This window comes from Mobula birostris, chromosome 14 (genome assembly GCF_030028105.1).
Source record: "Mobula birostris isolate sMobBir1 chromosome 14, sMobBir1.hap1, whole genome shotgun sequence".
Classification (NCBI taxonomy): Eukaryota; Metazoa; Chordata; class Chondrichthyes; order Myliobatiformes; family Myliobatidae; genus Mobula; species Mobula birostris.
In genome coordinates, this window is record NC_092383.1 from 40,046,425 (window position 1) to 40,071,470 (window position 25,046).

The 25,046-nt window shown below is 41.7% G+C and overlaps 1 protein-coding gene across 3 annotated transcripts in view; it reads right to left on the bottom strand.

Moving 5' to 3' along the window:
* The window catches only part of mindy2 (MINDY lysine 48 deubiquitinase 2), a 104,465-nt gene that overhangs the window by 36,737 nt on the left and 42,682 nt on the right, over positions 1-25,046 (bottom strand). For all 3 annotated transcript variants that reach the window (XM_072278427.1, XM_072278426.1, XM_072278425.1), the window contains exons 4-6: positions 21,478-21,636; positions 11,190-11,292; positions 3,492-3,634 (exon numbers count right to left, since the gene is read on the bottom strand). In XM_072278427.1, coding sequence (XP_072134528.1) covers positions 3,492-3,634; positions 11,190-11,292; positions 21,478-21,636 — 405 coding nt within the window. The remainder of the gene's footprint in view (positions 1-3,491; positions 3,635-11,189; positions 11,293-21,477; positions 21,637-25,046) is intronic.

Consider the following 25,046-nt stretch of genomic DNA (forward strand, 5'->3'; position numbering starts at 1 on the left):
ACCCTTATGCATTCCAAAACATCACACTTCACCTTCTGAATGTAGACATTCTTCAGAATATCAACAAATACATCCTTGAATGCACTATCCTCCATGTCCCTCTTCTTGGTGAATTCAGATGGGAAGTTTTCATTTAGGATTTCACCCCACATTCTGGGCTCTCTACATATACTACATCATTAGTCCAGAAGAAAACCCATTCTTTCTTGCTCCAAATATATTGACTCAAGCTTACATGCAAAGGATATTTCATTAACATCCTAATTTCTTTCTCCTGTATTTTCCTGCAATCCAACATTCCTCAAGGGACTTGATGATTGTAGTTGCCTACACCCATCATATGCTTTTTTTCCCTCATTAAACCTTCAATAACTTGCATCATTCAGGGTTTCTTATTCTTGCCATTCTTTCACCATTATCAGAATACACTGGTCCTGAACTCTTGATAACTCTCAGAAGTGTCCCATTTGTCCAATAATGACCACTCTGCCCCCTTCTCCCTCTCTCACCTTTTCTCCTGGCCTGCCCATCGCCTCCCTCAGGTGCTCCTACCCCTTTTTCTTTCTTCCGTGGGCTTCTGTCCTCTCCTATTAGATTCCCCTTTCTCCAGCCCTGTACCTCTGTCACCAATCAACTTCCCTGCTCTTTACTTCACCCCTCTCCCCCTTCCTGGTTTCACCTATCACCTCGTGTTTCTCCCTCCCCACCCTCCAAATCTGAAGCATCTGTTTTTCTCCAGTCCTGCTGAAGGGTCTCAGCCTGAAACGCTAACTGTATTCTTTTCCATGGATGCTGTCTGGCCTGCTGAGTTCCTCTAGCATCTTGTGTGTGTTGCTTGGATTTCCAGCATCTGTAGATTTTCTCTTGTTTGTAGGTGGTTTTGTTCTCTTTCTAATTTCTTTTTTCTAATTCTTTCCTTTCTAATTTCCTTCATTAATCTATCAGATGGCTTGATCACCAACATATCACTGCAACAACGCTAACTTCAAGACCTCCCCTTTTTTCAATCCATCCCTATCCTACCCTCTCTGCAACTTAAACCCAACTTAATTTTTCATCCAAATTCTGACAGCCTTTAACTTGAACAGCAACTGTTTTTCTTTTCAAATGCAGCCCAAAGTCCCGAGAGTTTCCAACATCTTTTTATTTTAACTTGGTAGCTATTTTATCTTAAATTTTTCTTCTGTGAAACTGAAAGGCCACATTTGTCACCCTCTAGTGCATGAGGTCAATTACAAACGCAACACAGTTTTGGAAGCTGATATCAATATCTTACACTTGCCAATTCTGTCTTTATATGCTCTTGAAACCAATTTCAATCCTCTTCACTACTTACCACATTTCTAGGCTTTGTATCATCTGCAAATTCATGAATGGTTCTTACACACAGAAGCAGGAGTAAGCTGCAAGTGCTTTTGCCCCCTGAGACTGCTTGAGCATTCAATGAGGGTTTGTTTTCCTTGGAGCAGAGTAGGCCAAGGACACAGAAAAGGTAGACAGTAGGAAGCTTTTCTCCACAGAAGAAAAAATTGAAATTAGAGGGCATAAATTGAGGTTAAGAGGAGAAGATGTTTAGGAGGGATAGATTAATGAAATCTACTCAAGAGTAGATGGATTCTGGTACATGACCCAAGTGGTGGTGGAAGCAGTTACTCTCAGAAGTAGATCAGCACTTGAATTTTCAATACATAAAATGCTACAGAGCAAATGCAGGTTAAAGGGATTAATACAGATAGGTTCTAGACGGTCAGCATAGACACGGTGGACCAAACAGCCTGCTTCTGTGCAGACAACTCATTTCCTTCAGATCCACATCCTCATTTAAATTTTTTCTGACACTTCCTCTGGGAAAACAGCTTCATCATTCCCCATTATAATTTCTCCCATCTTTGTTATCTAAGAGATTCAGTTAACTTCACTAGTCTCTTCCATTTTACATAATCAGCACCCATTTTTTATGTTTTTTGCTGAGTTACTTTCATATTCTAACTTGCCTTCAGATATCAATTTCTCAGCCTTCCTTTGCCAATGCTGCCTATGCTCATATTTTTCACACCTTAAGCCTATTTGGGTTTAGTACCATCTTTAAATTTCTCCTGGCAGACACAGATGGACCACCTTTCCTGCTGGACTTTTGTTTTAAAAAAGCATGTAAAAGGATATATTTTTCTGCAGCATATGTATAATTTCCTTAAATGCAAGCCATTGCCCATCCACCACTCTATCTTTCCATATATACTCAGTGGCACTTTACTAAGTTCCTTATGTAGCTAATAAAATGGCCACTAAGTGTACGTGTGTGGTTTTTCTGCTGCTGTAGCCCATCCACTTTAAGGTTTGACATGTTGTACATTCAGAGATGTTCTTCTGTACACACTATTGGAACACATGGTTTTTTGAGCTACTACCGCCTTCATGTCAGCTCGAACCAGTCTGGCTGTTGTCCTTTGACTTCTTTCAAGGCATTTTCACCCACAGAACTGCCACTCACTGGATTTTTTTTGTTTTTCACACTATCCTCTGTAAACTCTAAAGATTGTTGTGTGTGAAAATCCCAGGAAATTAGCAGATTCCAAGATACTCAAACCACCCTGTCTGGCACCAACAATCATTCCATGGTCAAAACCACTTAGATCACATTTCTTCCCCATTCTGATATTTGGTCTAAACAAATGAACTCCTTGACACTGTCTGCCTGCTTTCATGCAGAATTGCTTCACATGTTTGGCTGATTCAAAATTTACATTAACAAGTAGGTGCACCTAAAACAGTGACCACTAAGTGTATTTTCCCCATCAACCACAGCCAATTCTCTTCTCATGCCTTCATAGTTAATTATTTTGATTTAAACCACTAATTTTGGATTTCTTTCAAACAGTGCAGAATTCTATCATATCATGCCCACTCTTATCTTACAATTATCAATAATTCTCATCACATAAAAAGATGGGAATAGCCTTTTCTCCAGCTGGCTCTTCGATATACTGACGTAGAAAACCATCATGTGGCCACAATGGAGTGTCTGATGCACCCATAAATGCCTTTGGGTACATATTGGATATAAATTCATTTTCCATCATTAACAATGATACACATTAAATCAATCTTGATTTAGAATAGGGCTGCACTCAAGAACTTCTGATTCAATTCCTAAGTCCACTCAGGTATAACTTGATTTCCTGGGTAAATTTGCAAGTTGACCTAAGAAATATAATGCCAATTCACTGGCTTTCAAGAAATATTTTCTGCAACATGGATCAACAGAACACAGCGCAGCACAAGAACAGGCTCTTTGGCCAGTGTACGTGTTGACCTTGATGCCAATGAAAACTAATTCTGTCTGCCTAGACGTGATCTATACACCTCCATTCCCTCTTCATTCACTCATGTCAGTTATTGTATTTGGAAGGTAATCTTATTTGGTAAACTCTTTACCTCTGCCAAAAGACAACATTTAAAATACACAAATATTTAAAAACATGAAATAATACCTTGTATTTTGTCATAGTGCTAAAATGGTTATTTCTGAAGAATACACACAATTCTCCTTCTTCAACAGTAGAAATCAGTTCACATAACCCATGGTATGTCAACTGAGTTGCCGAGTTGTTCAAAAACTGCTCTGCAACATAACCTAAAGAAACAAAGTTATTCAGATTATTCCAGCTCAATTCAAATACTAGACACATTAGACACGTTGGAAACTCATTAGACACATTTACAACTTTAAATTTTACCACTGGAAATAACAAATGGTCTTTTGCTCATTTCTTTTTGAGGCAATGATCTAGATATTTACATCAAAAACTAACTTATACTTGACAAAAATAAAATTCCCAAGATTTGTATCAAGCTTTAAATATAGGCTTCATGCATTATCATATTGAAAGACGAACATTTTCATTTGCAGTACCAATAATCAGTTAAACATAGATTTCATTGACAACAAATTAGTTAATGGATTTATAGGTGTCAAATAATAAATGTAATAATTATTTCAGATCATGCCTTTGAGAAACACTATTACAAAGCACAATTAGAACTCAAATTCCATTAAAAAAATATATGTGAAGTGTCCTTGGGTGATAAAGATATAACTTTAGTTCACAATATCATGTATTCGTAACAAGAATAAAAAGACAAATACACCCATCTGCTGGTCTCCCAACTCACCAGACCCTTGCTTCAGGGATCCAGCAGCTCTGCTGAGGTCTCACAGAGCTCAGGAGGCTGGTAGTACCCTCTGTACCATCTCACTAAATTCACAGACAATATTGATAACTCAGAATGAGAAGAAAAATGTAAACAATTATTTGCCTACTAAAAATACAGTGCTTGAAGCTACTCATTGCTACTTTTGCTATTCCAGAAAGAAAGCAGCTAAGTTCAGCAATTCTTCACCCCCTAAACAACATGAAAAACTCATCAGAAATCATGAACATCAAGGACCTCCTGTCTGCAATGCCAAACGAATAACTGAAAAAATGAACTTTTTGAAACCAACAGCTTGTTGAATATTCAGAACTTTATACCAAAAATTAAATCCCAATATTAAAAGTCCATTTCTGTGAAATGAAACCAACTTTTAATTAATATTTGTGCCTTTATCTAGGCTCTGATTGCAATAAGCTGTCCTTTCTGAAGGGCTGCCTGATGATTTCCCAACTCATCATGCACAATTATATTTGGGTCTCCACACTCTCATGCCATAAGCAATCCAAGCAGCACCAACATGAATCAGTGCATCTGATCTCCCTATGTGACAGGAAGCACATCGCTGTCTTGCAAATTTTAGAGCCAGCTTCCAGTGAAGCAAGCAAACCACTGTCGTTCCCCATTTTTCAGCCTCCTGGCACAATCTCCACATCCCCAATCACTGCATTCGTCATGCCCCATTGCTTTTTGGCAATGGCCTCCCCATTGCTTTCCCCAGTCCTCCTATCCATAACTCCTTCCGCAGTGCTCCTAGCTGCTTAAAACTGAACAACCCAGTTGCATTACCAGCCTCATTCCCTCTCCATCCCTATCCAAGCCATCACTGCTTCAGGATCTTTAGCATTGTCCTCCAGCTCCTAAACTGGTAAATTAGTTTATAATTGTTGCATGTCCCAAAATACAGTGAAAAACTGTTTTGCATGCCATTCATAAAGATCATTTCACTGAAGTAGTACAAGAGAAAACAATAACAGAGTGCAGAACAAAGTGTTACAGATTAAGTACAGTACAGGCAGGCAGTAAGATGCAAGATCATAATGAGGTAGATTATGAGGTATTGAGTCCATCTAGGAAGTTGCTCAACAGTCTTAAAATAGTGGGTAGAAGCTGTCCTTGAAGCTTGGTGGTACATGCTCTCAGGCCTTTGTATCTTTTGCCCGATGGGGAAGGGAGAAACATAGAAAGTAGGTGCAGGAGTAGGCTATTTGGCCCTTCGAGCCTGCACCACCATTCAGTATGATCATGGCTGATCATCCAACTCAGAACCCTGTACCAGCCTTCCCTCCATACCCCCTGATCCTTTTAGCCACGAGGCCCATATCTAACTCCCTCTTAAATATAGCCAATGAACTGGCCTCACCTGTTTCCTGTGGCAGAGAATTCCACAGATTCACCACTCTCTGTGTGAAGAAGTTTTTCCTCATCTCAGTCCTAAAAGGCTTCCCTTTTATCCTTAAACTGTGACCCCTCGTTCTGGACTTCCCCAACATCAGGAACAATCTTCCTGCATCTAGCCTGTCCAATCCCTTTAGGATTTTATACATTTCAATAAGATCCCCCCTCAATCTTCTAAATTCCAACCAGTATAAGCCTAGTCGATCCAGTCTTTCATTATATGAAAGTCCTGCCATCCCAGGAATCAATTTGGTGAACTTTCTTTGTACTCCCTCTATGGCAAGGATGTCTTTCCTCAGATTAGGGGACCAAAACTGCACACAATACTCCAGGTGTGGTCTCACCAAGGCCTTGTACAACTGCAGTAGTACCTCCCTGCTCCTGTACTCGAATCCTCTTGCTATGAATGCCAGCATACCATTCGCCTTTTTCACCGCCTGCTGTAGCTGCATGCCGGCTTTCAATGACTGGTGTGTAATGACACCCAGGTCTCATTGCACCTCCCCTTTTCCTAATCGGCCACCATTCAGATAATAATCTGTTTTCTTGTTTTTGCCATCAAAGTGGATAACCTCACATTTATCCACATTAAATTGCATCTGCCATGAATTTGCCCACTCACCTAACCTATCCAAGTCACCCAGCATCCTCCTCACGGATTACACTGCTGTGTAAGTGAAAAGGGAGTTAGAGTACAGGATAGGAAGGGTTAAATGGTGTATATGACCTGGAAAATATAGCAGGGGCGGGAACTAGACAACAGAACCGGGCATGGTTAGGATGTTGCAACTGCACGCTCATCTCTTAGAATAGAAGCGCTTACTGACCTGTACCTCTGCACGTGAAGCTATTGTGACCATGATGAAATTGCTAACCACAAAACTGTCATAAGCGTGGACAGGGGAAACAGGTTGCGTTCAAGACTCTGTAACACGTCTCTAGCAGGCACCAGCAGGACAAATATGTGCCCCAGATGCATGGCTACCCCTTCTTTTCGATAAACTGCACACTGATACACATCTGGGCAAGGAGGGAACGTGTGCGATATTGCTCAGAACCTGGTGGAGCCCTAACATGCAGGAGGCAGCAAAGGACAGAGCCAGGCGATGCCTAACCTGCCAGACGGTAAACCCTGGAAAATCTATCAAATGCGAAAGAGGCCAGACTCTACTTCCGGGAGGGCCTTTTGAAGTGTTACAAATGGACTTTATCGAGCTGCCTCGAGTACACTGTTACGAATATTGCTTGGTGATAGTAGATGTGTTTAGCAGGTGGATAGAGGCTTTTTCGACCACTAGGAACAAAGTAAGTACGGTGGTTAAGATACTAGTAAAGGACATCATACCACGATTTGGAATCCCCTGTCGCTAGTCGTCAGACAATGGGCCGCACTTCATTGGAAAGATCAATAAGGAACTCTGTGAATTACTAAAGATAGACCAGCAGTTCCATTGCTCCCACTACTCTGTAGCGGCAGGACTGGTGGAAAGGGCTAATGGGATACTGAAGGACAAATTGACTAAACTAACCCTAGAGACCGGACAGAACTGATTGAAAGTGCTTTCGCTGGCATTATATCATATGTGGATCACTCCCCAGATTGGGACAGGACTAACCACAGCAGAGATAGTTTATGAACGACCTGGCAGGACTCCCTGGGACAGTGACAGACCTCCCCCTCCCGTAGTGGACTTACAAGTAATGGGACAAGAATTACAGGACTATTGTAGGCAATTAACTCTCTCTTTGAAGTTCCTCCATACTCAGGTTGTGGACGCCTGTAAGGAGGGAGCAAATGACAGTGACTGGCCTAACCCCAAACCTGGCGACTGGGTGCTGATCCGAGACTAGGAAAGACCAAAGTTGGGACCTTGGTGGAAGGGACCGCACCAGATCCTCCTGCAGACCTCTTCAGCGGTCAAGGTGGAAGGACAAGAGCGCTGAATCCATCTGAGCGACTGCAAACGCTGGGACCCAGAATCACCAAGAACTATGAAGGACTAAGTGAGTACTGATAATTGTACTACGATTGTCCCCTGTGTATGATTGAACTTTGTCTTTTTGGAGTGCCACAGCCCCAAAACCATGCCCGGGGGGGATGGAAGGTAGGATAACTTTGATTGTTTGTATCCTTTTAGGGATAGTAGGAACTATGGGTAGGATCAGGGGACGAGTACAAACCTGCGATATAGAGCTGGAAAATAGGGTATATCATCTTTGCAGTCAGGATGTTCTGATGTGTGAGGGTGACAGAGATGATGAATTAGGGGAATGGAATGTTACCAAGATCAATTACTGTACCGGAAAGCTCGAGCAACCGGACCGCTGGGCTAGTCCTGGACGGAAGGAACTCTTGGGTCCTCCCCTGTCGGTACCGAAGCTGCAGGTTTGATTTTGACTGCAGAAGGAACCGAATGGAGAACCAACTAGAAAACCAGTCCTATAAAGGAAGGTGTTCCTGGGGAGCCCTAAAAGGGACCTCAACATCCTTAGTGGGCTCAAGGAGGGGCACCTTGAAAAAAAAAAGGAATCGGGGTTTCACTGAAAGCTCCATGCTTGGAAGGCTCCCCCTTGGGATATATCAGTGAAAATTACTTTCAAAAGGTACTTAGATGATTATTTGGAACCACTATCGTCTGTTATCCTCCCCCCAACGAGTGTCTCTTCCCTATTCACTACCTTCCCACACTGGGACCGCACTTACCAACCTTTCTGGCGCGCCCCCCCGCAACAGTACTTTGCCTAAGGAAAGGAGGGTGAAACTTACCTATGACCCCACCAAGGCCCCTGTGGCGGACTGTCTATTTCCTCTGGCTAACATTACATGGACAAGTAGTGACCACCGTTACAGTATGGAATGGTTTAAGGGAGAACTCTGGTGGAAGGGCAACCTCAAACCCCCGCGGGGAGGCCCAGGTTACAAGAACTGTTACAACGGGACAGGATGGGGATGCGCCGACATTTTTGTCTGCACACCCCTCGCCTGCCTATATGACATCTGCGAAAGAAGGCAGTGTCGCCCCTCGAACAAAGGGCAGAGCGTCACCTGTACTTGTAGTAAGTCCAATTGTGTGCCTCTGTCCCGGGGAGGACACCTTCTATGCGGAGAAGGAAACCGCACACACCTCCGAGTCTACAACCACATGTTCCCCCGCCCGGACTACATCAAGGGGACCAAATGGGCCTCCTGTCCTCCCGGTAAAAGCCCAAGTGCCTGGAAGGACCATGGGTATCTGATGACAGCCAAGGGTGTACTGAAACCCTGTACACTTCTCAGGGGCATTTCTTCTTCTACAATGGCACCGCCACCTGCAAGACTTAAGGGAGAGGTTTCCCAAGAGTTCTGCACGGACTACCAGAAACTGACTACCCTCACCCCGGGACAAGTGGCTGGGTATGGGGTGGCTGGCTTTTTCTCCCTAGGGGACTAAATGCCGGCAAAAGCAATGATGGTAGTGAAGAACCCTGTAGAAGCCGGTGAGCTGCTTGAACCGATACCTGAGGATTTCCATGATATTGGTGGTTATCATTGAGATGATAAAAGGAGGGAATGTGCAAGTGAAAAGGGGGTTAGAGTATGGGATAAGAAGGGTTAAATGGTGTATGTGACCTAGAAAATATAGCAGGGGCGGGAACTAGACAACAGAACCGGGCACGGTTAGGATGTTGCAACTGCATGCTCATCTCTTAGAATAGAAGCGCTTACTGACCTGTACCTCCGCGCGTGAAGCTATTGTGACCATGATGAAATTGCTAACCACAAAACCGTCATAAGCGTGGACAGGGGAAACAGGTGCTAACTGAAACCTTTTTTCTTTAAATGTAACCTTGTACTTGTGCTAGGCGGAGTTGATTGCCAGACACTGCATTGCCAGACGCTGCAGATGCGTATGGTGGTTACCTCTCCTGGGATCAAATTAAATAAAAAATTAATCAAGTGAAAACGTGGCCTCTGAGTGTTTTCTCCAACTGAATAACGAATCCGTATGGACACTGCTGCCCAGCTTCGTGTCATCCGCAAACTTTGAAATGCTGCATTTAATTCCCTCATCTAAGTCATTAATATATATTGTAAACAACTGGGGTCCCAGCACTGAGCCTTGCGGTACCCCACTAGTCACTGCCTGCCATTCTGAAAAGATCCCATTTATTCCCACTCTTTGCTTCCAGTCTGCTAACCAATTCTCTATCGACATCAATACCTTACCCCCAATACCGTGTGCTTTAAGTTTGCACACTAATCTCCTGTGTGAGACCTTGTCAAAAGCCTTCTGAAAATCCAAATACACCACATCCACTGGTTCTCCCCTATCCACTCTACTAATTACATCCTCAAAAAATTCTATGAGATTCGTCAGACATGATTTTCCTTTCACAAATCCATGCTGACTTTGTCCGATGATTTCACCGCTTTCCAAATGTGCTGTTACCACATCTTTGATAACTGACTCTAGCATTTTCCCCACCACCGATGTCAGGCTAACCGGTCTATAATTCCCCGGTTTCTCTCTCCCTCCTTTTTTAAAAAGTGGGGTTACATTAGCCACCCACCAATCCTCAGGAATTAGTCCAGAATCTAAAGAGTTTTGAAAAATTATCATTAATGCATCCACTATTTCTTGGGCTACTTCCTTAAGCACTCTGGGATGCAGACCATCTGGCCCTGGGGATTTATCTGCCTTCAATCCCTTCAATTTACCTAACACCACTTCCCTACTAACATGTACTTCCCTCAGTTCTTCCATCTCACTGGACCCTCTATCCCCTACTATTTCCGGAAGATTATTTATGTCCTCCTTAGTGAAGACTTAGAGAAGAGAGAATGTCCAAAGTGGGCAGGGTCTTTGATTACTTATCCAAGACAGCATTAAGTACAGATGTCCAGCAAGTAGTCTTATGAAAATACAATGATATTTGAAGTAGGCCAAGCCAATTGGTCAAAAATGCCCTGTGCCCTGCAGAGTCTCATTTGCCTGGGGCCTGCCACCTGTTGGGAGGTTGCACCTGAAACCTCAGTGTGAGATATAGCGTGCTGGTTAATGCCATGCCACCAATGAGCAAAGGAGGCTCACTGGTAAATCATGAAATCTAGCCCTGTTACTGATTAACAGGGCTCAATGGAACCTGATTTACTTTCAGGTTAACGGAAGATTACTGTTCGAATCTTCTCAATGCTCTTAAGAGCATTGAGAAGAAAAGTGATTCAAAATTGATGCATCAAGCACTTTTAATTATTAGTTGATGATTATAACAAAGTCCCTTCTGTTCATTCCACGATCAAATTTTGTAAAAAAGTATTGAAGCGATTTAAAAGAAAGAAAACATACATCATCAATCTGCAATGCAGTCAGAATTACTTGGCTGCTCTAAGTCAACTTTCATCAGTATGGTTAGTAACTGTCAGGCTTGCAAATTAGGATAACTTTTCATTGTATTGTTTTCAGTCATCTTTGCTAAACATCAATTATTACATTGCTTCAGATCAATCCCGCACAAAACTGCATTTGAAAGTGCTCAACAATACTCCAGTTCTCTTCCTTTGTACGTACTATTTTTGAACAGACTTTCTTTTCCCTTACCTTCACTGACTAGTTCACTGTTCTCTGACTGTTTACAGAAGATAATCTTCTCCACCAGCTGGTTATAACTGCACATTCCCACTGCTTTCACTAGATCAGCATTCTATAAAACAGAATTGTCAGCAGAAAGTTAAATTTGTGATGTGCAACAGGCTACTAGACTACATAATCCTCATTTTATGTAAATTTAGAACTTCAGTCATGCTTTAATCCAAGGATCTAAAGCTTCATAAAACTGAAATTATGAAGAATATAGAGACCAGTGCACACAACTACAATGCTTGTTGTGCCAAGTTCTCTGAAGACATCATGTCTTGATGCAATAAGATGTAAGGAACAAAATCAAGAACTCAATGGCCTTTTACTGTTCCAGCTCTACGAAACAAATGCATACATCAGGCCTTCCACTTGAATTCTCTATTCCACTGTGACTTATTAGTCTGTGGCACTATTAAAATAATGCAAGCATGAGGAACTACATCTGATCTTCTGACTGGGCATGTTGGAGCCCGCTGGATTCAAAAACAAATTCTATACCTTTAAATTATTTGAGCCTTCTGTCTCCATCAGCTGTCTATCAATGATATTGGCTCAGCTTATTTGTTATCCCTTCCCACTTTACTTTTCATCCCCCCCCCCAATCTAGTAGTGGAGTTCACGCCCAACTTGACCTACGTGACATGGTTTCACACTCAGCTTTTTACAATGTCTACATATTTCTGTCAACGTTCTCAACCCTCAACTGCTCCCACTTACTCATTGATCAGAAAACCTCAATGCAGCATGATCACCCTGGTTTACCATATCTTAGGCATCACTTTTACTCTACCTTCCCAATAGCTCAGCAAGCTTCTTTGTTCTCTTTCAACCTGAAATATCAGCCATTTCTCTGCCTGACCAGCTGAATACTTCCAGCATTTCCTGTTTTTATTCTTATAATACATTAGCATTTATTACCCACCTAGAGTCTTCTCATTTAACAAAACAGGCCCTCCCCATTTTTCCCAACTTGGCCTCTCAATTTTGTACACCTCGATTAAACTCTACTCAGTGCCCTCTGCTGCAAACAATTCAAACCTGCCCAAACATTCCTCCTCATCTTTCTTCCAGCTCTGTTGAGAACATCTGCACTTGCTTTAGGTGTGAACAATGTTTTTTGTAACAAGGTGCCAGAACTGTGTCCGAACTATGTCCACAATAGCATTTACTACGTTGACCTTCACTAATCCGTCACCATTGGGACCTGAGGAGGGCTGGATTAGTGAAAATGCCGAATTACAGAAGGATCATATTAAGCATAATCAGTGCCGGATTATCGAAGGAACCGGATTACAGGTAGTCAGATTAGTGAAGGTCGACCTGTACTTGCCTAGCATGATCTTCCCAGTCTTATATTCTATATCTCTAAACATCAAGTTCCAGCCAGGTGTCCATAGCCAGGAACACAAAGTCTCCCTGACCTAGGATTTCCAAAAATATAATGTTTTATGACATATCCCACTTTAGGAAGAGATACAAAAATCATGGGAGCATTTCTTTCCTGTACATCCAACATATGCCATGGAAGCAGTAATGGGAATTGCCAAGATATCCTAGCAAGAAGGTTTGCTAGTGCTGCATGGTGAGTTTTAAACTAGAGTTGCAGGGGATGGGAACTAGAATGCCAGAACAATTAGTGGAGAGGTTGTGGAGACAGATGTTGGTAAGACCTCAGAAAAAGTCAGGAATCAAAAGGTTGAACACGGTGCACACACGAGGAAATCTGCAGATGCTAGACATTCAAGCAACACACACAAAATGCTGGTGGAACACAGCAGGCCAGGCAGCATCTACAGAAAGAAGTACAGTCGATGTTTCGGGCCGAGACCCTCCGTCAGGACTAACTGAAAGAAGAGAGAGTAAGAGATTTGAAAGTGGGAGGGGGAGGGGGAGATCTGAAATGATAGAAGACACGAGGGGGAGGGATAAAGCTAAGGGCTGGAAAGTTGATTAGCAAAAGGGATACAAGGCTAGAGAAGGGAGAGGATCATGGGACGGGAGGCCTAGGGAGAAAGAAAGGGGGAGGAGAGCACCAGAGGAAGGTGGAGAGCAGGCAAGGAGTTATTGTGAGAGGGACAGAAAAAGAAAAAAAGGGGGGGGGGGGAGAATAAATAAATAAATAAGGGCTGGGGTAAGAAGGGGAGGAGGGGTCAAACTCAGGTTGGAGGAACAACACCTTATATTCCGTCTGGGTAGCGTCCAACCTGATGGCATGAACATTGATTTCTCTAACTTCCATTAATGCCCCTCCTCCTCTTCTTACCCCATCCCTTATTTATTTATTATTTTTCCCTTTTTCTGTCTCTCTTTTTTCTCTCTCTGTCCCCCTCATAATAACTCCTTGCCTGCTCTTCATCTTCCTCTGGTGCTCCCCTCCCCCTTTCTTTCTCCTTAGGCCTCCCATACCATGATCCTCTCCCTTCTCCAGCCATGTATTCCTTTTGCCAATCAACTTCCCAGCTGTTAGCTTTATCCCTCCCCCTCCTGTCTTCTCCTATCATTTGGGGCTCCCCCTCCCCTTCTCAAATCTCTTACTATCTCTTCTTTCAGTTAGTCCTGACGAAGGGTCTCAGCCCGAAACATCGACTGTACTTCTTAATATAGATGCTGCCTGGCCTGCTGCGTTCCACCAGCATTTTGTGTGTGTTGGTTGAACACGGTGCTACTAGTGTACAGAGTTTCATATATTTCAATGCAAGAAGTATCATAGGAAAGGCACATGAGCTCAAGGTATGGATCAATGCATGGAATTATGATATTGTAGCCACTAGTGAGACCTGGTTGGAGGACTGGAGGCTCACTATTCTGGGGATCTGTTGTTTTAGACACAACAGAGTGGGAGGGATTAAAGGAGGGTGGCATTACAAGTTGGGGAAAATATCACAGCAGTGCTCAGTTAGGACAGACTGGAAACTCGTCTACTGAGGCGTTATGGATGGAACTAAGAAATAAGAACGGCATGGCCATGTTAATGGGACTATATTACAAACCACCCAACAGTCTAAGGGATTTAGAGGAACAAATTTGTAGGCAGATTGCAGACTGTCGCAAGAAACACAAGGCTGTCATTGTAGGTAATTTTAACTTTTCACATATTGACTGGGTCTCCAATACTGTCAAAAGATTAGATGGGATAAAGTTTGTCAAATGTATTCAAAAAAGTTTCCTTAATCAGTGCATAGAAGTTCCAACGAGAGAGTGCAATTCTTGATCTGCTATTAGGGAATGAAACAGGGCAGGTGACAGAAGTTTGTGTAGGGAACACTTTGCATCCAGTGATCATAATAGCATTAGTTTCAAAGTAGATATGCAAAAAGGTAGGTCTGGTCCATGGGTTGAGATTCGAAATTGGAGAAAGGCCAATTTACTCAGGAGATGACACTGAGTTTATAGAAGTAAGGCAAAATGGCATCAATTTCATGGACCCTTTACAGATTAAAGACAAGGATGTGTTTGCTAACCTGAGGCAAGACAGGGTGGATAAATCCCCAGGGCCTGACAAGGTGTTCCCTTGGACCCTATGGGAAGCAAGTGCAGAAACTGCCAGGTCCCTAGAAGAGATATTTAAATCATCCTTACCAGAGGATAAAGGCTCTAAAAATAAACCAGGAAATTATAAGCTGGTGGGCCTGACATCAGTTCTGGGAAAGTTATTGGAAGATTTCTAAGCGACCAATACACAAGTATTTGGATACCTATTAAGGACTGATTAAGGATAGTAAGCATGGCTTCATGCGTGATAGGTTATGTTTAACCAATCTTATACATAGTTTTTCAAGGTAGTTACCAAGAAAGTTGATTAAGTCAAAACAGTAGATGTTGTCTACATGGACTTGGTAAGGTATTTGCATGGGAGATTGGTCAAGCATGTTCAGTTACTCGGCATTCAAGATGACGTAGTCAATTGGATTAGACATTGGCTTTATGGGGAAAGCCAGAGAGTGGTAGTAGACAGTTGCCTCTCTGACTATAGAACTGTGACTAGTAGAGTGCTGAGGGATCGGTGCTGAGTCCATTGTTGTTTGTCATCTATATCGACAATCTGGATGATAATGTGGTTAATTGGATCTGCAAATTTGCAGATGACACCAAGATTGGAGTTGTAGTGGTCAGCAAGTAAGACCATCATGGCTTGCAGAGGGATCTGGATCAGCTGGAAAAATGTGCTGAGAAACGTCAGATGGAATTCAATGTAGACAAGTGCGAGGTGTTGCACTTCAGTAGGACCAACCAGGGTAGATCTTACATAGTGAATGGTCGGATACTGACGAGCGTGGTAAAACAAAGGGATCTGAGAATACAGGTCCATAATTCAATTGAACGTGGTGCCACAGGTACATAGGGTCATAAAGAACGCTTTTAGCACATTGGTCTTCATAAATCCAAGTACTGAGTACAGGAGATGGGATGTTACATTGAAGTTGTATAGAACATCAGTGAGGCCTACTTTGGAGCTTTGTAACTTTGGTCACCTACCTACAGGAAAGACGTAACTAAGGGTGAAAGAGTACAGAGAAAATTTACAGGGATGTTGCTGGGTCTGGAGGACTTGAGTTATAAGGAAAGGTTGACTAGGTTAAAGCTTTATTCCTTAGAATGCAGTAGATTGAGAGGAGATATGAAAGAGGTATACAAAATTTTGAGGGGTACAGATAGGGAAATACGAGCAGCCTTTTTCCATTGAGGGTGGGTGGAACTGCAACCAGCAGTCATGGGTTAAGGGTGAAAAGTGACAAGTTTAAGGGGGAATATGAGAGGAAACTTCTTCACTCAGTGGATCATGACAGTGTGGAATGAGCTGCCAGCGTAAGTGATGTATGTGAGCTCGATTTCAATGTTTGAGCTAAGTTTGGGTAGGTATATTGATGGTATGAGTATGGAGGGCTATGGGCCTGGTTCAGGTCAATGGGAGTAGGCAGTTTTAATGGTTTTGGCATGGACTAGATGAGCCAAAGAGTTTGCTTCTGTGCTGTACTTTTCTATGACTCCAGGATAAACACAGCTCTATTAACAGAATGATTGCTAGCAGCACAAGCCAGTTTACCCTATTGACCTAGAAGCTTTGTATAGGCTGCATTTGAAGACTTGCTCAGGGCCTTGACTCTCACCCTGCTTTCTTCCCAATCCAAAGAGTCCACACAATGATGGGACTCAGCACCAGCCTATCCTGTGCAAAGTTTTCACTAGCACTATCCACAATTTCAGAGTTTGCTTAAAAAGCTGCACAATGGACTCCAAGATTCTTTGGAATATCCCTTAAGTGGCCTTACTTTCAGATGTTTACTCTTGTAGAAGTGAGCATATGTACATTAACTTGAATGGACAGTAGCTTTTGTGGGTAGACAGGAAGCAAATGTGGCCATCTTCCTGAACGAAATAATTATGTTCAATTGCCATTTTGACCCTTTTTTAAGCTAGGTTTCAGTGAAGCTACACTATTGTTCACTCACATATTTGTGCCTTTGGATCATTTTCTACAAGAGTTAAATTGAAGTAAAATTTAAAACACTCCGAAGTTACCTGATGACTTTCTTCCACCTTTTACCCCTACCACCAACACGATTTGCTTTAGATCATTTGTCTTCCATCTATGTCTCTTTCCTTATCAAACTGCAAATTCCCAATATCCTATCAATCCTTCAGAGTAGCACTAAACTTTCTTCAAGGACACTGGTCTCAGTTCTGTTAGGATACTGTCACATGGCTTGTAGACTCTACTTCCCCCATTTCTAAAGCCTTCCTTTTTGTCTCAGCTCTCAAAACACACAGTCAACATCAACATCCTGTTTCTGCACTCACTGAGGTGTGCCAACAGTAATATCCTGGAGGATTCTGACGACAAGATATAGGAGAAGAATCAGGCCATTTGGCCCATTGAGTCTGCTCCGTCATTCCATCATAGCTGATTTATTAGCCCTCTCAACCCCATTCTCCTGCCTCCTCCTAATAACCTTTGGTGCCCTGACTAATCAAAAACCTATTAAACTCTGCTTTAAATATAGCTAAATACCTCCACAGCAATAAATTCCACATTGATTACTCTCTGGCTAAAGAAATTCTTCCTCATCCCTATTCTAAATGGATATCCCTCTATTCTGAGACTGTGCCCTCTGGTCATTGACTCACCCACTATAGGAAACACATTCTCTCCACATCCATTCTTTCTAGACCTTTCAAAATTCAATAGGTTTCAATGAGATTTCACCCCCCCCCCCACCAATCCTTCTAAACTCCAGTGAGTACAGGCCCAGAACCATCAAGTGCTCCTCATACATTAACCCTTTAATTCCCAGAATGATTCTTGTGAACCTCCTGTAGAGCTTTTCCAGTGCCAGTACATCCTTTTTTACATAAGGAAACCAAAACTAGCCACAATACTCCAAGTGTGGTCTGACCAATGCCTTACAAAGCCACATCATTATATCCTTGCTCTTATATTCTAGTCCTCTCAAAATAAATGCTAACATTGCATTTATCTTCCATACCACTGACTTAAACTGCAAGTTAACCTTTACAGCATCTGCACAAAGACCCACAAGTCCCTTTGGACATCTGATTTTTCAATGTTCTCCCCATTTAGAAAATAGTCTATGTCTTTATTCCTTTTACCAAAGTGCATGACCATATACTTTCCTGCACTATATTCCATCTGCCACTTCTTCATCCATTATCCCAATCCAAGTCCTTCTGCAATCTCCCTGATTCCTCAATACCATCTGCCCCTCCACCTATTTTCATATTATCTATAAACCGGGACACAAAGCCATCAATTCCACCATCCAAATCACTGACATATAATGTGAAAAGAACCAATCCCAAAAATGAGCCCTGCGGAACACCACCAGTCACCAGCAGCCAACTCTTTATTCTCACTCTTTGCCTCCTGCCAGTCTGCTCTTCTATCCATGCTACTATCTCTCCTGTAATACCATGGACTCTTGTCTTGTTAACTAGCCTCATGTACGACAACTTGTCAAATGCCTTCTGAAAATCCAAGTAAGCAATATCTACTGACTCTCCTTTGTCAATCTTGTTTGTTATTTCCTCAAAGAATTTCAACAGATTTGTCAGGCATGAGTCCCCCTTAAGAAAACCATGCCAACTTACGTGCCTCCAAGTATCCCAAAACCTCATCCTTAAAAATAGATTCCAACAACTTCCCAACCACTTAAGTCAGGCTAACTGGACTATAATTTTCTTTCTTCTACCTCGCTCCGTTCTTAAAGCGTGGAATGACATTTTCAATTTTCTTCTCCTCCGGAACCATTCCGGAACCTGGTAATTCTTGGAAGATGATTACTAATGCTTCCACAATCTCTTCAGCTACTTCTTTCAGAGCCCTGGAGAGTAGTCCATCTGGTCTATTTACCTTCTGACCTTTCTGCCTCCCAAGCATCTTCTTGTCAGTATTAGCAACAGGAAATACTACTTTTAAAATATATTTTCTTGGTACAAATAACTTAACAATTGTATTTTCAAATATTTGTTGCAGAAGCAGCAATGACACCATTGTTAAGAGTAATTCATGCATAAGCAAATGCAGTTCTAATGATCTAAATTATTAGCCTCAGAGTGCAATGCATTTGAAATTAAAAGCAATCAATTAATAGTTATTACAACATTCAAAGAGCACTCCACTGCACTGACAGTCTGAATTAAACTGAACTGCTCAAGACATTTAATATAGCAAAATATCAGAGAGGTCTTAAATTTGCTTCACAAACAAAAGAAAATCTGCAAATATTGGAATTCCAAGCAACACACACAAAATGCTGGAGGAACTCAGCAGGCCAGGCAGCATCTATGGAAACATGAACAGCTAATGTTTCGGGCCAAGACCATCCTGATGAAGGGTCTCGGCCTGAAACGTCAAACGTACTCTTTTCTATAGATGCTGCCTGGCCTCCTCAGTTCCTCCAGTGTGTTGCTCAAAGTTTTTTAAAAATTTCCTCAAGTGGTAATTTATCTGAAATTGAGATTACAGCTCCTCAAAGGAAACTAACAAGTATCCCAAAGTTCTTGGTATGCTAGACTTGTCAAAAATAAAGGTTCTTTAACAATTGTAAAATTTTCTGCAGCCTATACCCTGAGGACCAGAGAAATGTTTATTAAGCTCACATGATGTTAAAGCAAATTAGGCCATTCAGCCCATCGCATCTGCTCTGTCATTTTGACATGACTGATCCATTCCTCTCTCAACCCCATTCCCCTGCCTGCTCCCCATTTTCACACCCGGATTAATCAAGAACCTATCAACCTCCTCCTTAAATGCACCCAGTGACCTGGCCTCCACAACCACCTGTGGCAATGGATTCCACAGGCTCACCAACTCTCATTGTTGTTCTAAATGGATGTCCCGCTATTTTGAAGCTGTGCCCTTTGGTCCTAGACACCCCCACCAAAGGAAACATCCTCTCCACATCCATTCTATCTAGGCCTTTCAACATTTGACAGGTTTTGATGAGATCCCCCCCAATTCTTCTAAATTCCAGCAAGTACAGGCCCAGACCCTTCAATCGCTACTCATAGGAATCAGAATTAGAATCAGAATCAGCTTTATTATCACCGGCACGTGTCATGAAATTTGTTAACTTAGCAGCACCAGTTCAATGCAATACATAATATAGAAGCAGCGCCAGTTCGATGCAATACATAATATATAAAAAATAATAATAAATCAATTACAGTATACGTACATTGAATAGTTTAAAAAGCATGCAAAAACAGAAGTAATATACATTTAAAAAGTGAGGTGTGTTCAGGGGTTTGATGCCCATTTAGGAACCGGATGGCAGAGGGAAAGAAGCTGTTCCTGAATTGCTGAGTGTGTGCCTTCAGCATCTCCTACCTGATGGTAACAGTAAAAAATGGGCATGCCCTGGGTACTGGGGGTCCTTAATAATGGATGCTGCCTTTGAGACACCCATCCTTGAAGATGTCCTGGATAACTCCTTCATTTCTAAAATCATTCTCGTGCACCTCCTTTAAACCCTTTCCAAATGTCAGCACATACTTTCTTAAGTAAGGGGCCCAAAACTGTTCACAATACTTCAAGTGAGGCCTCACCAGTTCCTTATACAGCCTCAGCATTACATCCTAGACCATTTGAAATGAATGCCAACACGCATTCACCTTCCTCACCACTGATTCAAACTGCAAATTAACCTTCCGAGACTCCCCAATCTCTTTGCACCTCTAATTTTTGAATGTTCTCGCCATTTAGAAGATAAGCTATGTTATTATTCTGTTTACAGAAGTGCATGACCATACACTTCTCAACACTATTTTCCATCAGCCACCTCTTTACCCATTTTCCTAATCTAAGTCCTTCCGCAGCCTCCCTTCTTCCTCAACACCACCTGCCTCTCCACCAATCGTAGTTATCATGCGATTGGTAAATTTAATAGGCAAATTGCCTTTCAATTACATAAGTTAGCAACAACAAAAATTGCCTCAGAATTAAAGTGAATCTGCATCAGTTCAAACAGTGGCCACTTTATTACTTACACCCGCACATAAGCTCGTTAATGCAAATATCTATTCTTTCAATCATGTGGTAGCAACTTAATGATTAAAAGCATGCTGATATGGTCAAGAGGTTCAGTTGTTGTTCAGATCAAACATCAGTCTGTGCAGAAATGTAATCTGAGTGTCTTTGACCATGGAATGACTGGTGGTGTCAGGTTTGACTATCTCAGAATCTGCTGATCTAGGATTTTCACACATAACAGTCTTTTACAGAGCTTGGTGTGAAAAACAAAGAATATTCAGTGAGCAGCTGTTCTGTGGGCAAAACACCAAGTTAATGACAGATGTCAAAGGAGACTGGTTCAAGCTGACAGGAAGGCCACAGTAACTCAAATAACCCTGAGTTACAACAGCAGTGTGCAGAACAGCATCCCTGAATGCATGTGCTGAACCTTGAAGTGAATGGGCTGCAGCAGCATAAGACCACTGCTGTACCTAATAAAGAGGCCACTGAGTATAATTCATCAAGCTTCTGACATCGGCTTCTCTGTTAAGGTAGCTGCTAGATTGCAGATATCGATGGAAGAAGCATGAAGAACAAGATTTAACTTGCCAATATTAGCTTTATTTCTGTGTGCTGGAGGTTAATTTGACTTCTCACATTGCCTATCCAAAAGGTGAAAGGAAACAGAAATCATGGGTAAACATCCATAGGAATAACAATGCATGAAGTGAATTTAAAGAAACATTACAGATTATGCATACTTCAAAGTATTCTCACCTGAGGGTCCACCAGCCATCCATGGTACAATGCAATATCAAGGAGATCAAATACAATGCACTCAGGTGTATATTCAAATATTCTTACACCAGTAAACTTTACATTTACATCCAATCCCGTCTGCAGTTTGTGTAATATGCACATTGCATCGCTCATATTCTGTTTCAGAAAAATAATAGGATTATTAGCATTATAAAATTGTTAAAATTTCAATGTAGATATTGAAATTAGTACATTGCCCAAATTACCACTTATCACAAGAACTTAGCTGTCAAAGATGTACAACCCAAGCTTTACCCCCACTCTAAACTAACATCCATAAATAATGGCTGGGAAATGGAGAACACCAAGAAAATAAAAAATAGACACACACAACTTCAACACTAAACTTAGCGGGATAGTTATAGAACTGACCACTCATAAGTACCTGTAGCTTGGTTTCTAAGTGCCACACATTACAAGGTACATGTACCAAGACAAGCTTTTGATTGATATGACATCCAGGCAGATCAGGCCAAACACAATAATATCAAAGCAGTAGAATAAAATATTGCATTTACAGAGAAAGTGCAGTGGTGGTAGACAGTCCACACAAGGTAGACTGGAAGATCAAGAGGTCATCGTTTAGTGCATGAGGTCTACTTATAAGTCCTGCAACACTGGAATAAAAAGCTTTCCTCCAGTCTGGTCATTTATGCTCTTAGGCTTTTTTTTTAATATTCTGCTTGACAAGAGAGGGGAGGAGAGACAAGATAGAATGACCAGGATGGGAAGGGTCCTTGATTACGTTAGCTGCTTTACCAAGGCACCAGGAAGAATAGTCAGAGTTAAGGGAAGAGAGGTTGGTTTACATGACGGACCATAATTTCTTGTGGTTTTGAGTACAGCAGTTTTCATAGCAAGGTGTGATGCAAGATAGGATGCATCTATATATAAAAAAAAGATGTTATCTGGGACATGCCAAAATTCCTTAGACTTCAGAGGAAGTAGAGGCATTCCAAGTGCTTTATTGGCAGTTGTGTCCTTGTGTCTGGACCAGGACAAATTTACATGTAGGAATTTAAAGTTCTCAATCTCAGCATAACTGATAAAGTCAGAAGTCTGTGCTCCTTCCTGCTTCCCAAAGTCAATGACAAACTTCTTCATTCTGCTGACACTGAGGGAAAGGTTTTTGTCTTAACACCATACCAATAAACTCTAAACCCTTCCAGTAATTCCCATCATTGTTTAAGATACAGCAAAATTTACCTGCCTTTTCGTTAGGCTTGTGTTTCATTTAGTTGTCAATGCAAAAGGTGACTTCTGTGGCTCTGTATTCCACCAACTTTTACCTCCAACTGTCCCAAATTTTAAATCATCTTTGACAAACTGTTCCACTATTCTACCCAGAAATATTTGCTTCCTTTGGCTTCCTTGTATATTCACTAGTAATGTAAAGTTATTGCAATATGCAACAATGATTAAAATTCAACAAGGATACACAGGGGTGCATCAGGAACCACTGCTGCTAACAGATCCAACAACTAGGTTCAATTCTAACCTTTCGTATTCTCCTGAGGTGTTCAGCCCTCCTCACTCGTCCTAATGATGTGCTCATGGTTACCTGGTTACAGTAAATTAAAGTGACAGGACCCGGGTTCTAGAGCAAGGAACGGCCAATGTTTGGACGATTTAAGTGCTGGGTCAGATTGAAAAGGCAGCGTGGTAGGACCAGAGGTGTGGGAGAGGACGGTTATGCTCACTGCTCTGTGACAATTACTTGGCTCTGCAATGAACTGAGGTTATAGCCTGTTTCATGCTTCATGTCTGTGGAATCACTTTTGTTCTGATTCCTGTATACTTACTTTTATTGTTTGCATACCTTGCTTTTTTTTTCCTCTCTGCACATTGGATCTTTTTTCTGAAATAGGTTCTTTTGGGTTTCTTTGTTTTGTGGCTGCCTATATGGAGATGAATTTCTAGGCTATATAATGCATACCTACTTTGCTAATTGGAACTTTAAACTACCTCTGGTTTAGATAAATGGCAGGAGATTCTGGGTGGGGATGGAGGGTGGAGATTTAATGAGTACCCAAGAGAATTAGTTACAGGTAAATAAGTAGATGAACTGAGTTGCCATTGACTCAGAGCTAAATGGCCTCCTACAACCCAAGAAGATGTGAATATGAGATCTTTATCAACATCTATGTACTGTATATTCCTATCTAAATGATTGTTATTAAATTTCAGAATTTCAAAATACTCCAGCGAGTAGAAAAGCTTAGGATATTTACAATTAATGATGGAGTTCATCATTAGGTACAAAGGAATTTCATAGTGCAGGGAGAAGTGCTTAAATTTCCACTTATAGATAGGCTAAATGAGATAAGGAACATACACTAATTGCCAGCAACTCATCAGCTCAGCCGTGCTGTCCATGCTTCACAACTCAGCCAAAACATGTTACTTAATAAGTTATTTGTCTCTATTATTTAGTTCCAGTTTTCTTGGTCCAGAATGGCTATCAATCAATAGATAATGAAGTTCATAAGTTTACAGAGAACAAAATGATTAAACCTAAATGAGGGATAACTTGATAGAGTTGATTGAGACATAGAATAAACAGCCAGCACCTTTTCTCATGACAGAAATCACTAATACATGAAAGAACAATTTTAAGATGATTGGAGGCAAGTATAGTGGGAATACCAGAGATCAGTTTTTCCTTTACCGAGAAAGTGGGTAGGTGCACGGAACATGCTGTCTGGGAGCTGGTAGGGGGAATTCACAAAGCCCATTTTAGACTCTTAGATAGGCACATGGATGAAAGAAATATGGAGAATTATATGGGAGTGTTAGTTTGATCTTGGAGTAGGTTACAAGGTCAGCATGACATCATAGGCCAAAGGGCCTATAGTGCTCTGTGTTCTATACTAATCCATTTTCCAGAATAAAAACACTGGGTTTTCAATATTAGTCACCATACTTTCTGATTTATGCCTTTTGCAAACTACCAGCATAATATGCCTAAAATGAACAAACCAGTGGAGGAATTTAGTGAATTAAGCAGCATCTGTGAGGAAAAGGAAAGGAATAGTCAACATTTTGGGTCGAGACCCTGAATCAGGATTGAGCGGAAAGGGAGAAGGGATGGGACAGGAGCTGGTAGGTGATATGTTGACCAAGGAGGGTTAAACGTAGATGGGCAGATGAGAGAAGGGAAAGGCTGGACTTAGAAGAGAGAATCACATCAGTGATAGGTGGAAGACAAAGAAAAAAAAGCCAGAAGGTAGGGAAGATTGAAAATGGAAAAAGTGGCTAGAGGGTGATAAATGGAAACACAAGGGCTACAAGTGCTGGAATTTATAAGGAAGGCGGTTCAAATGGAACTTAATCTAGGGGAGGAGAACCAAAGCTAGAAGATCACCCAGCTCACAAGGTAGAGGGCAGTCAGGCAGAGTAACAGTGATGGGGGGATTCTATAGTTAGGGAGACAGATACGAGATTCTGTGGCCATAAAAGACACCAGGGTGGTTTGTTGCCTCTCGAGTGCCAAGGTCAAGGATGTCTCAGAGAAATTACGGAACATT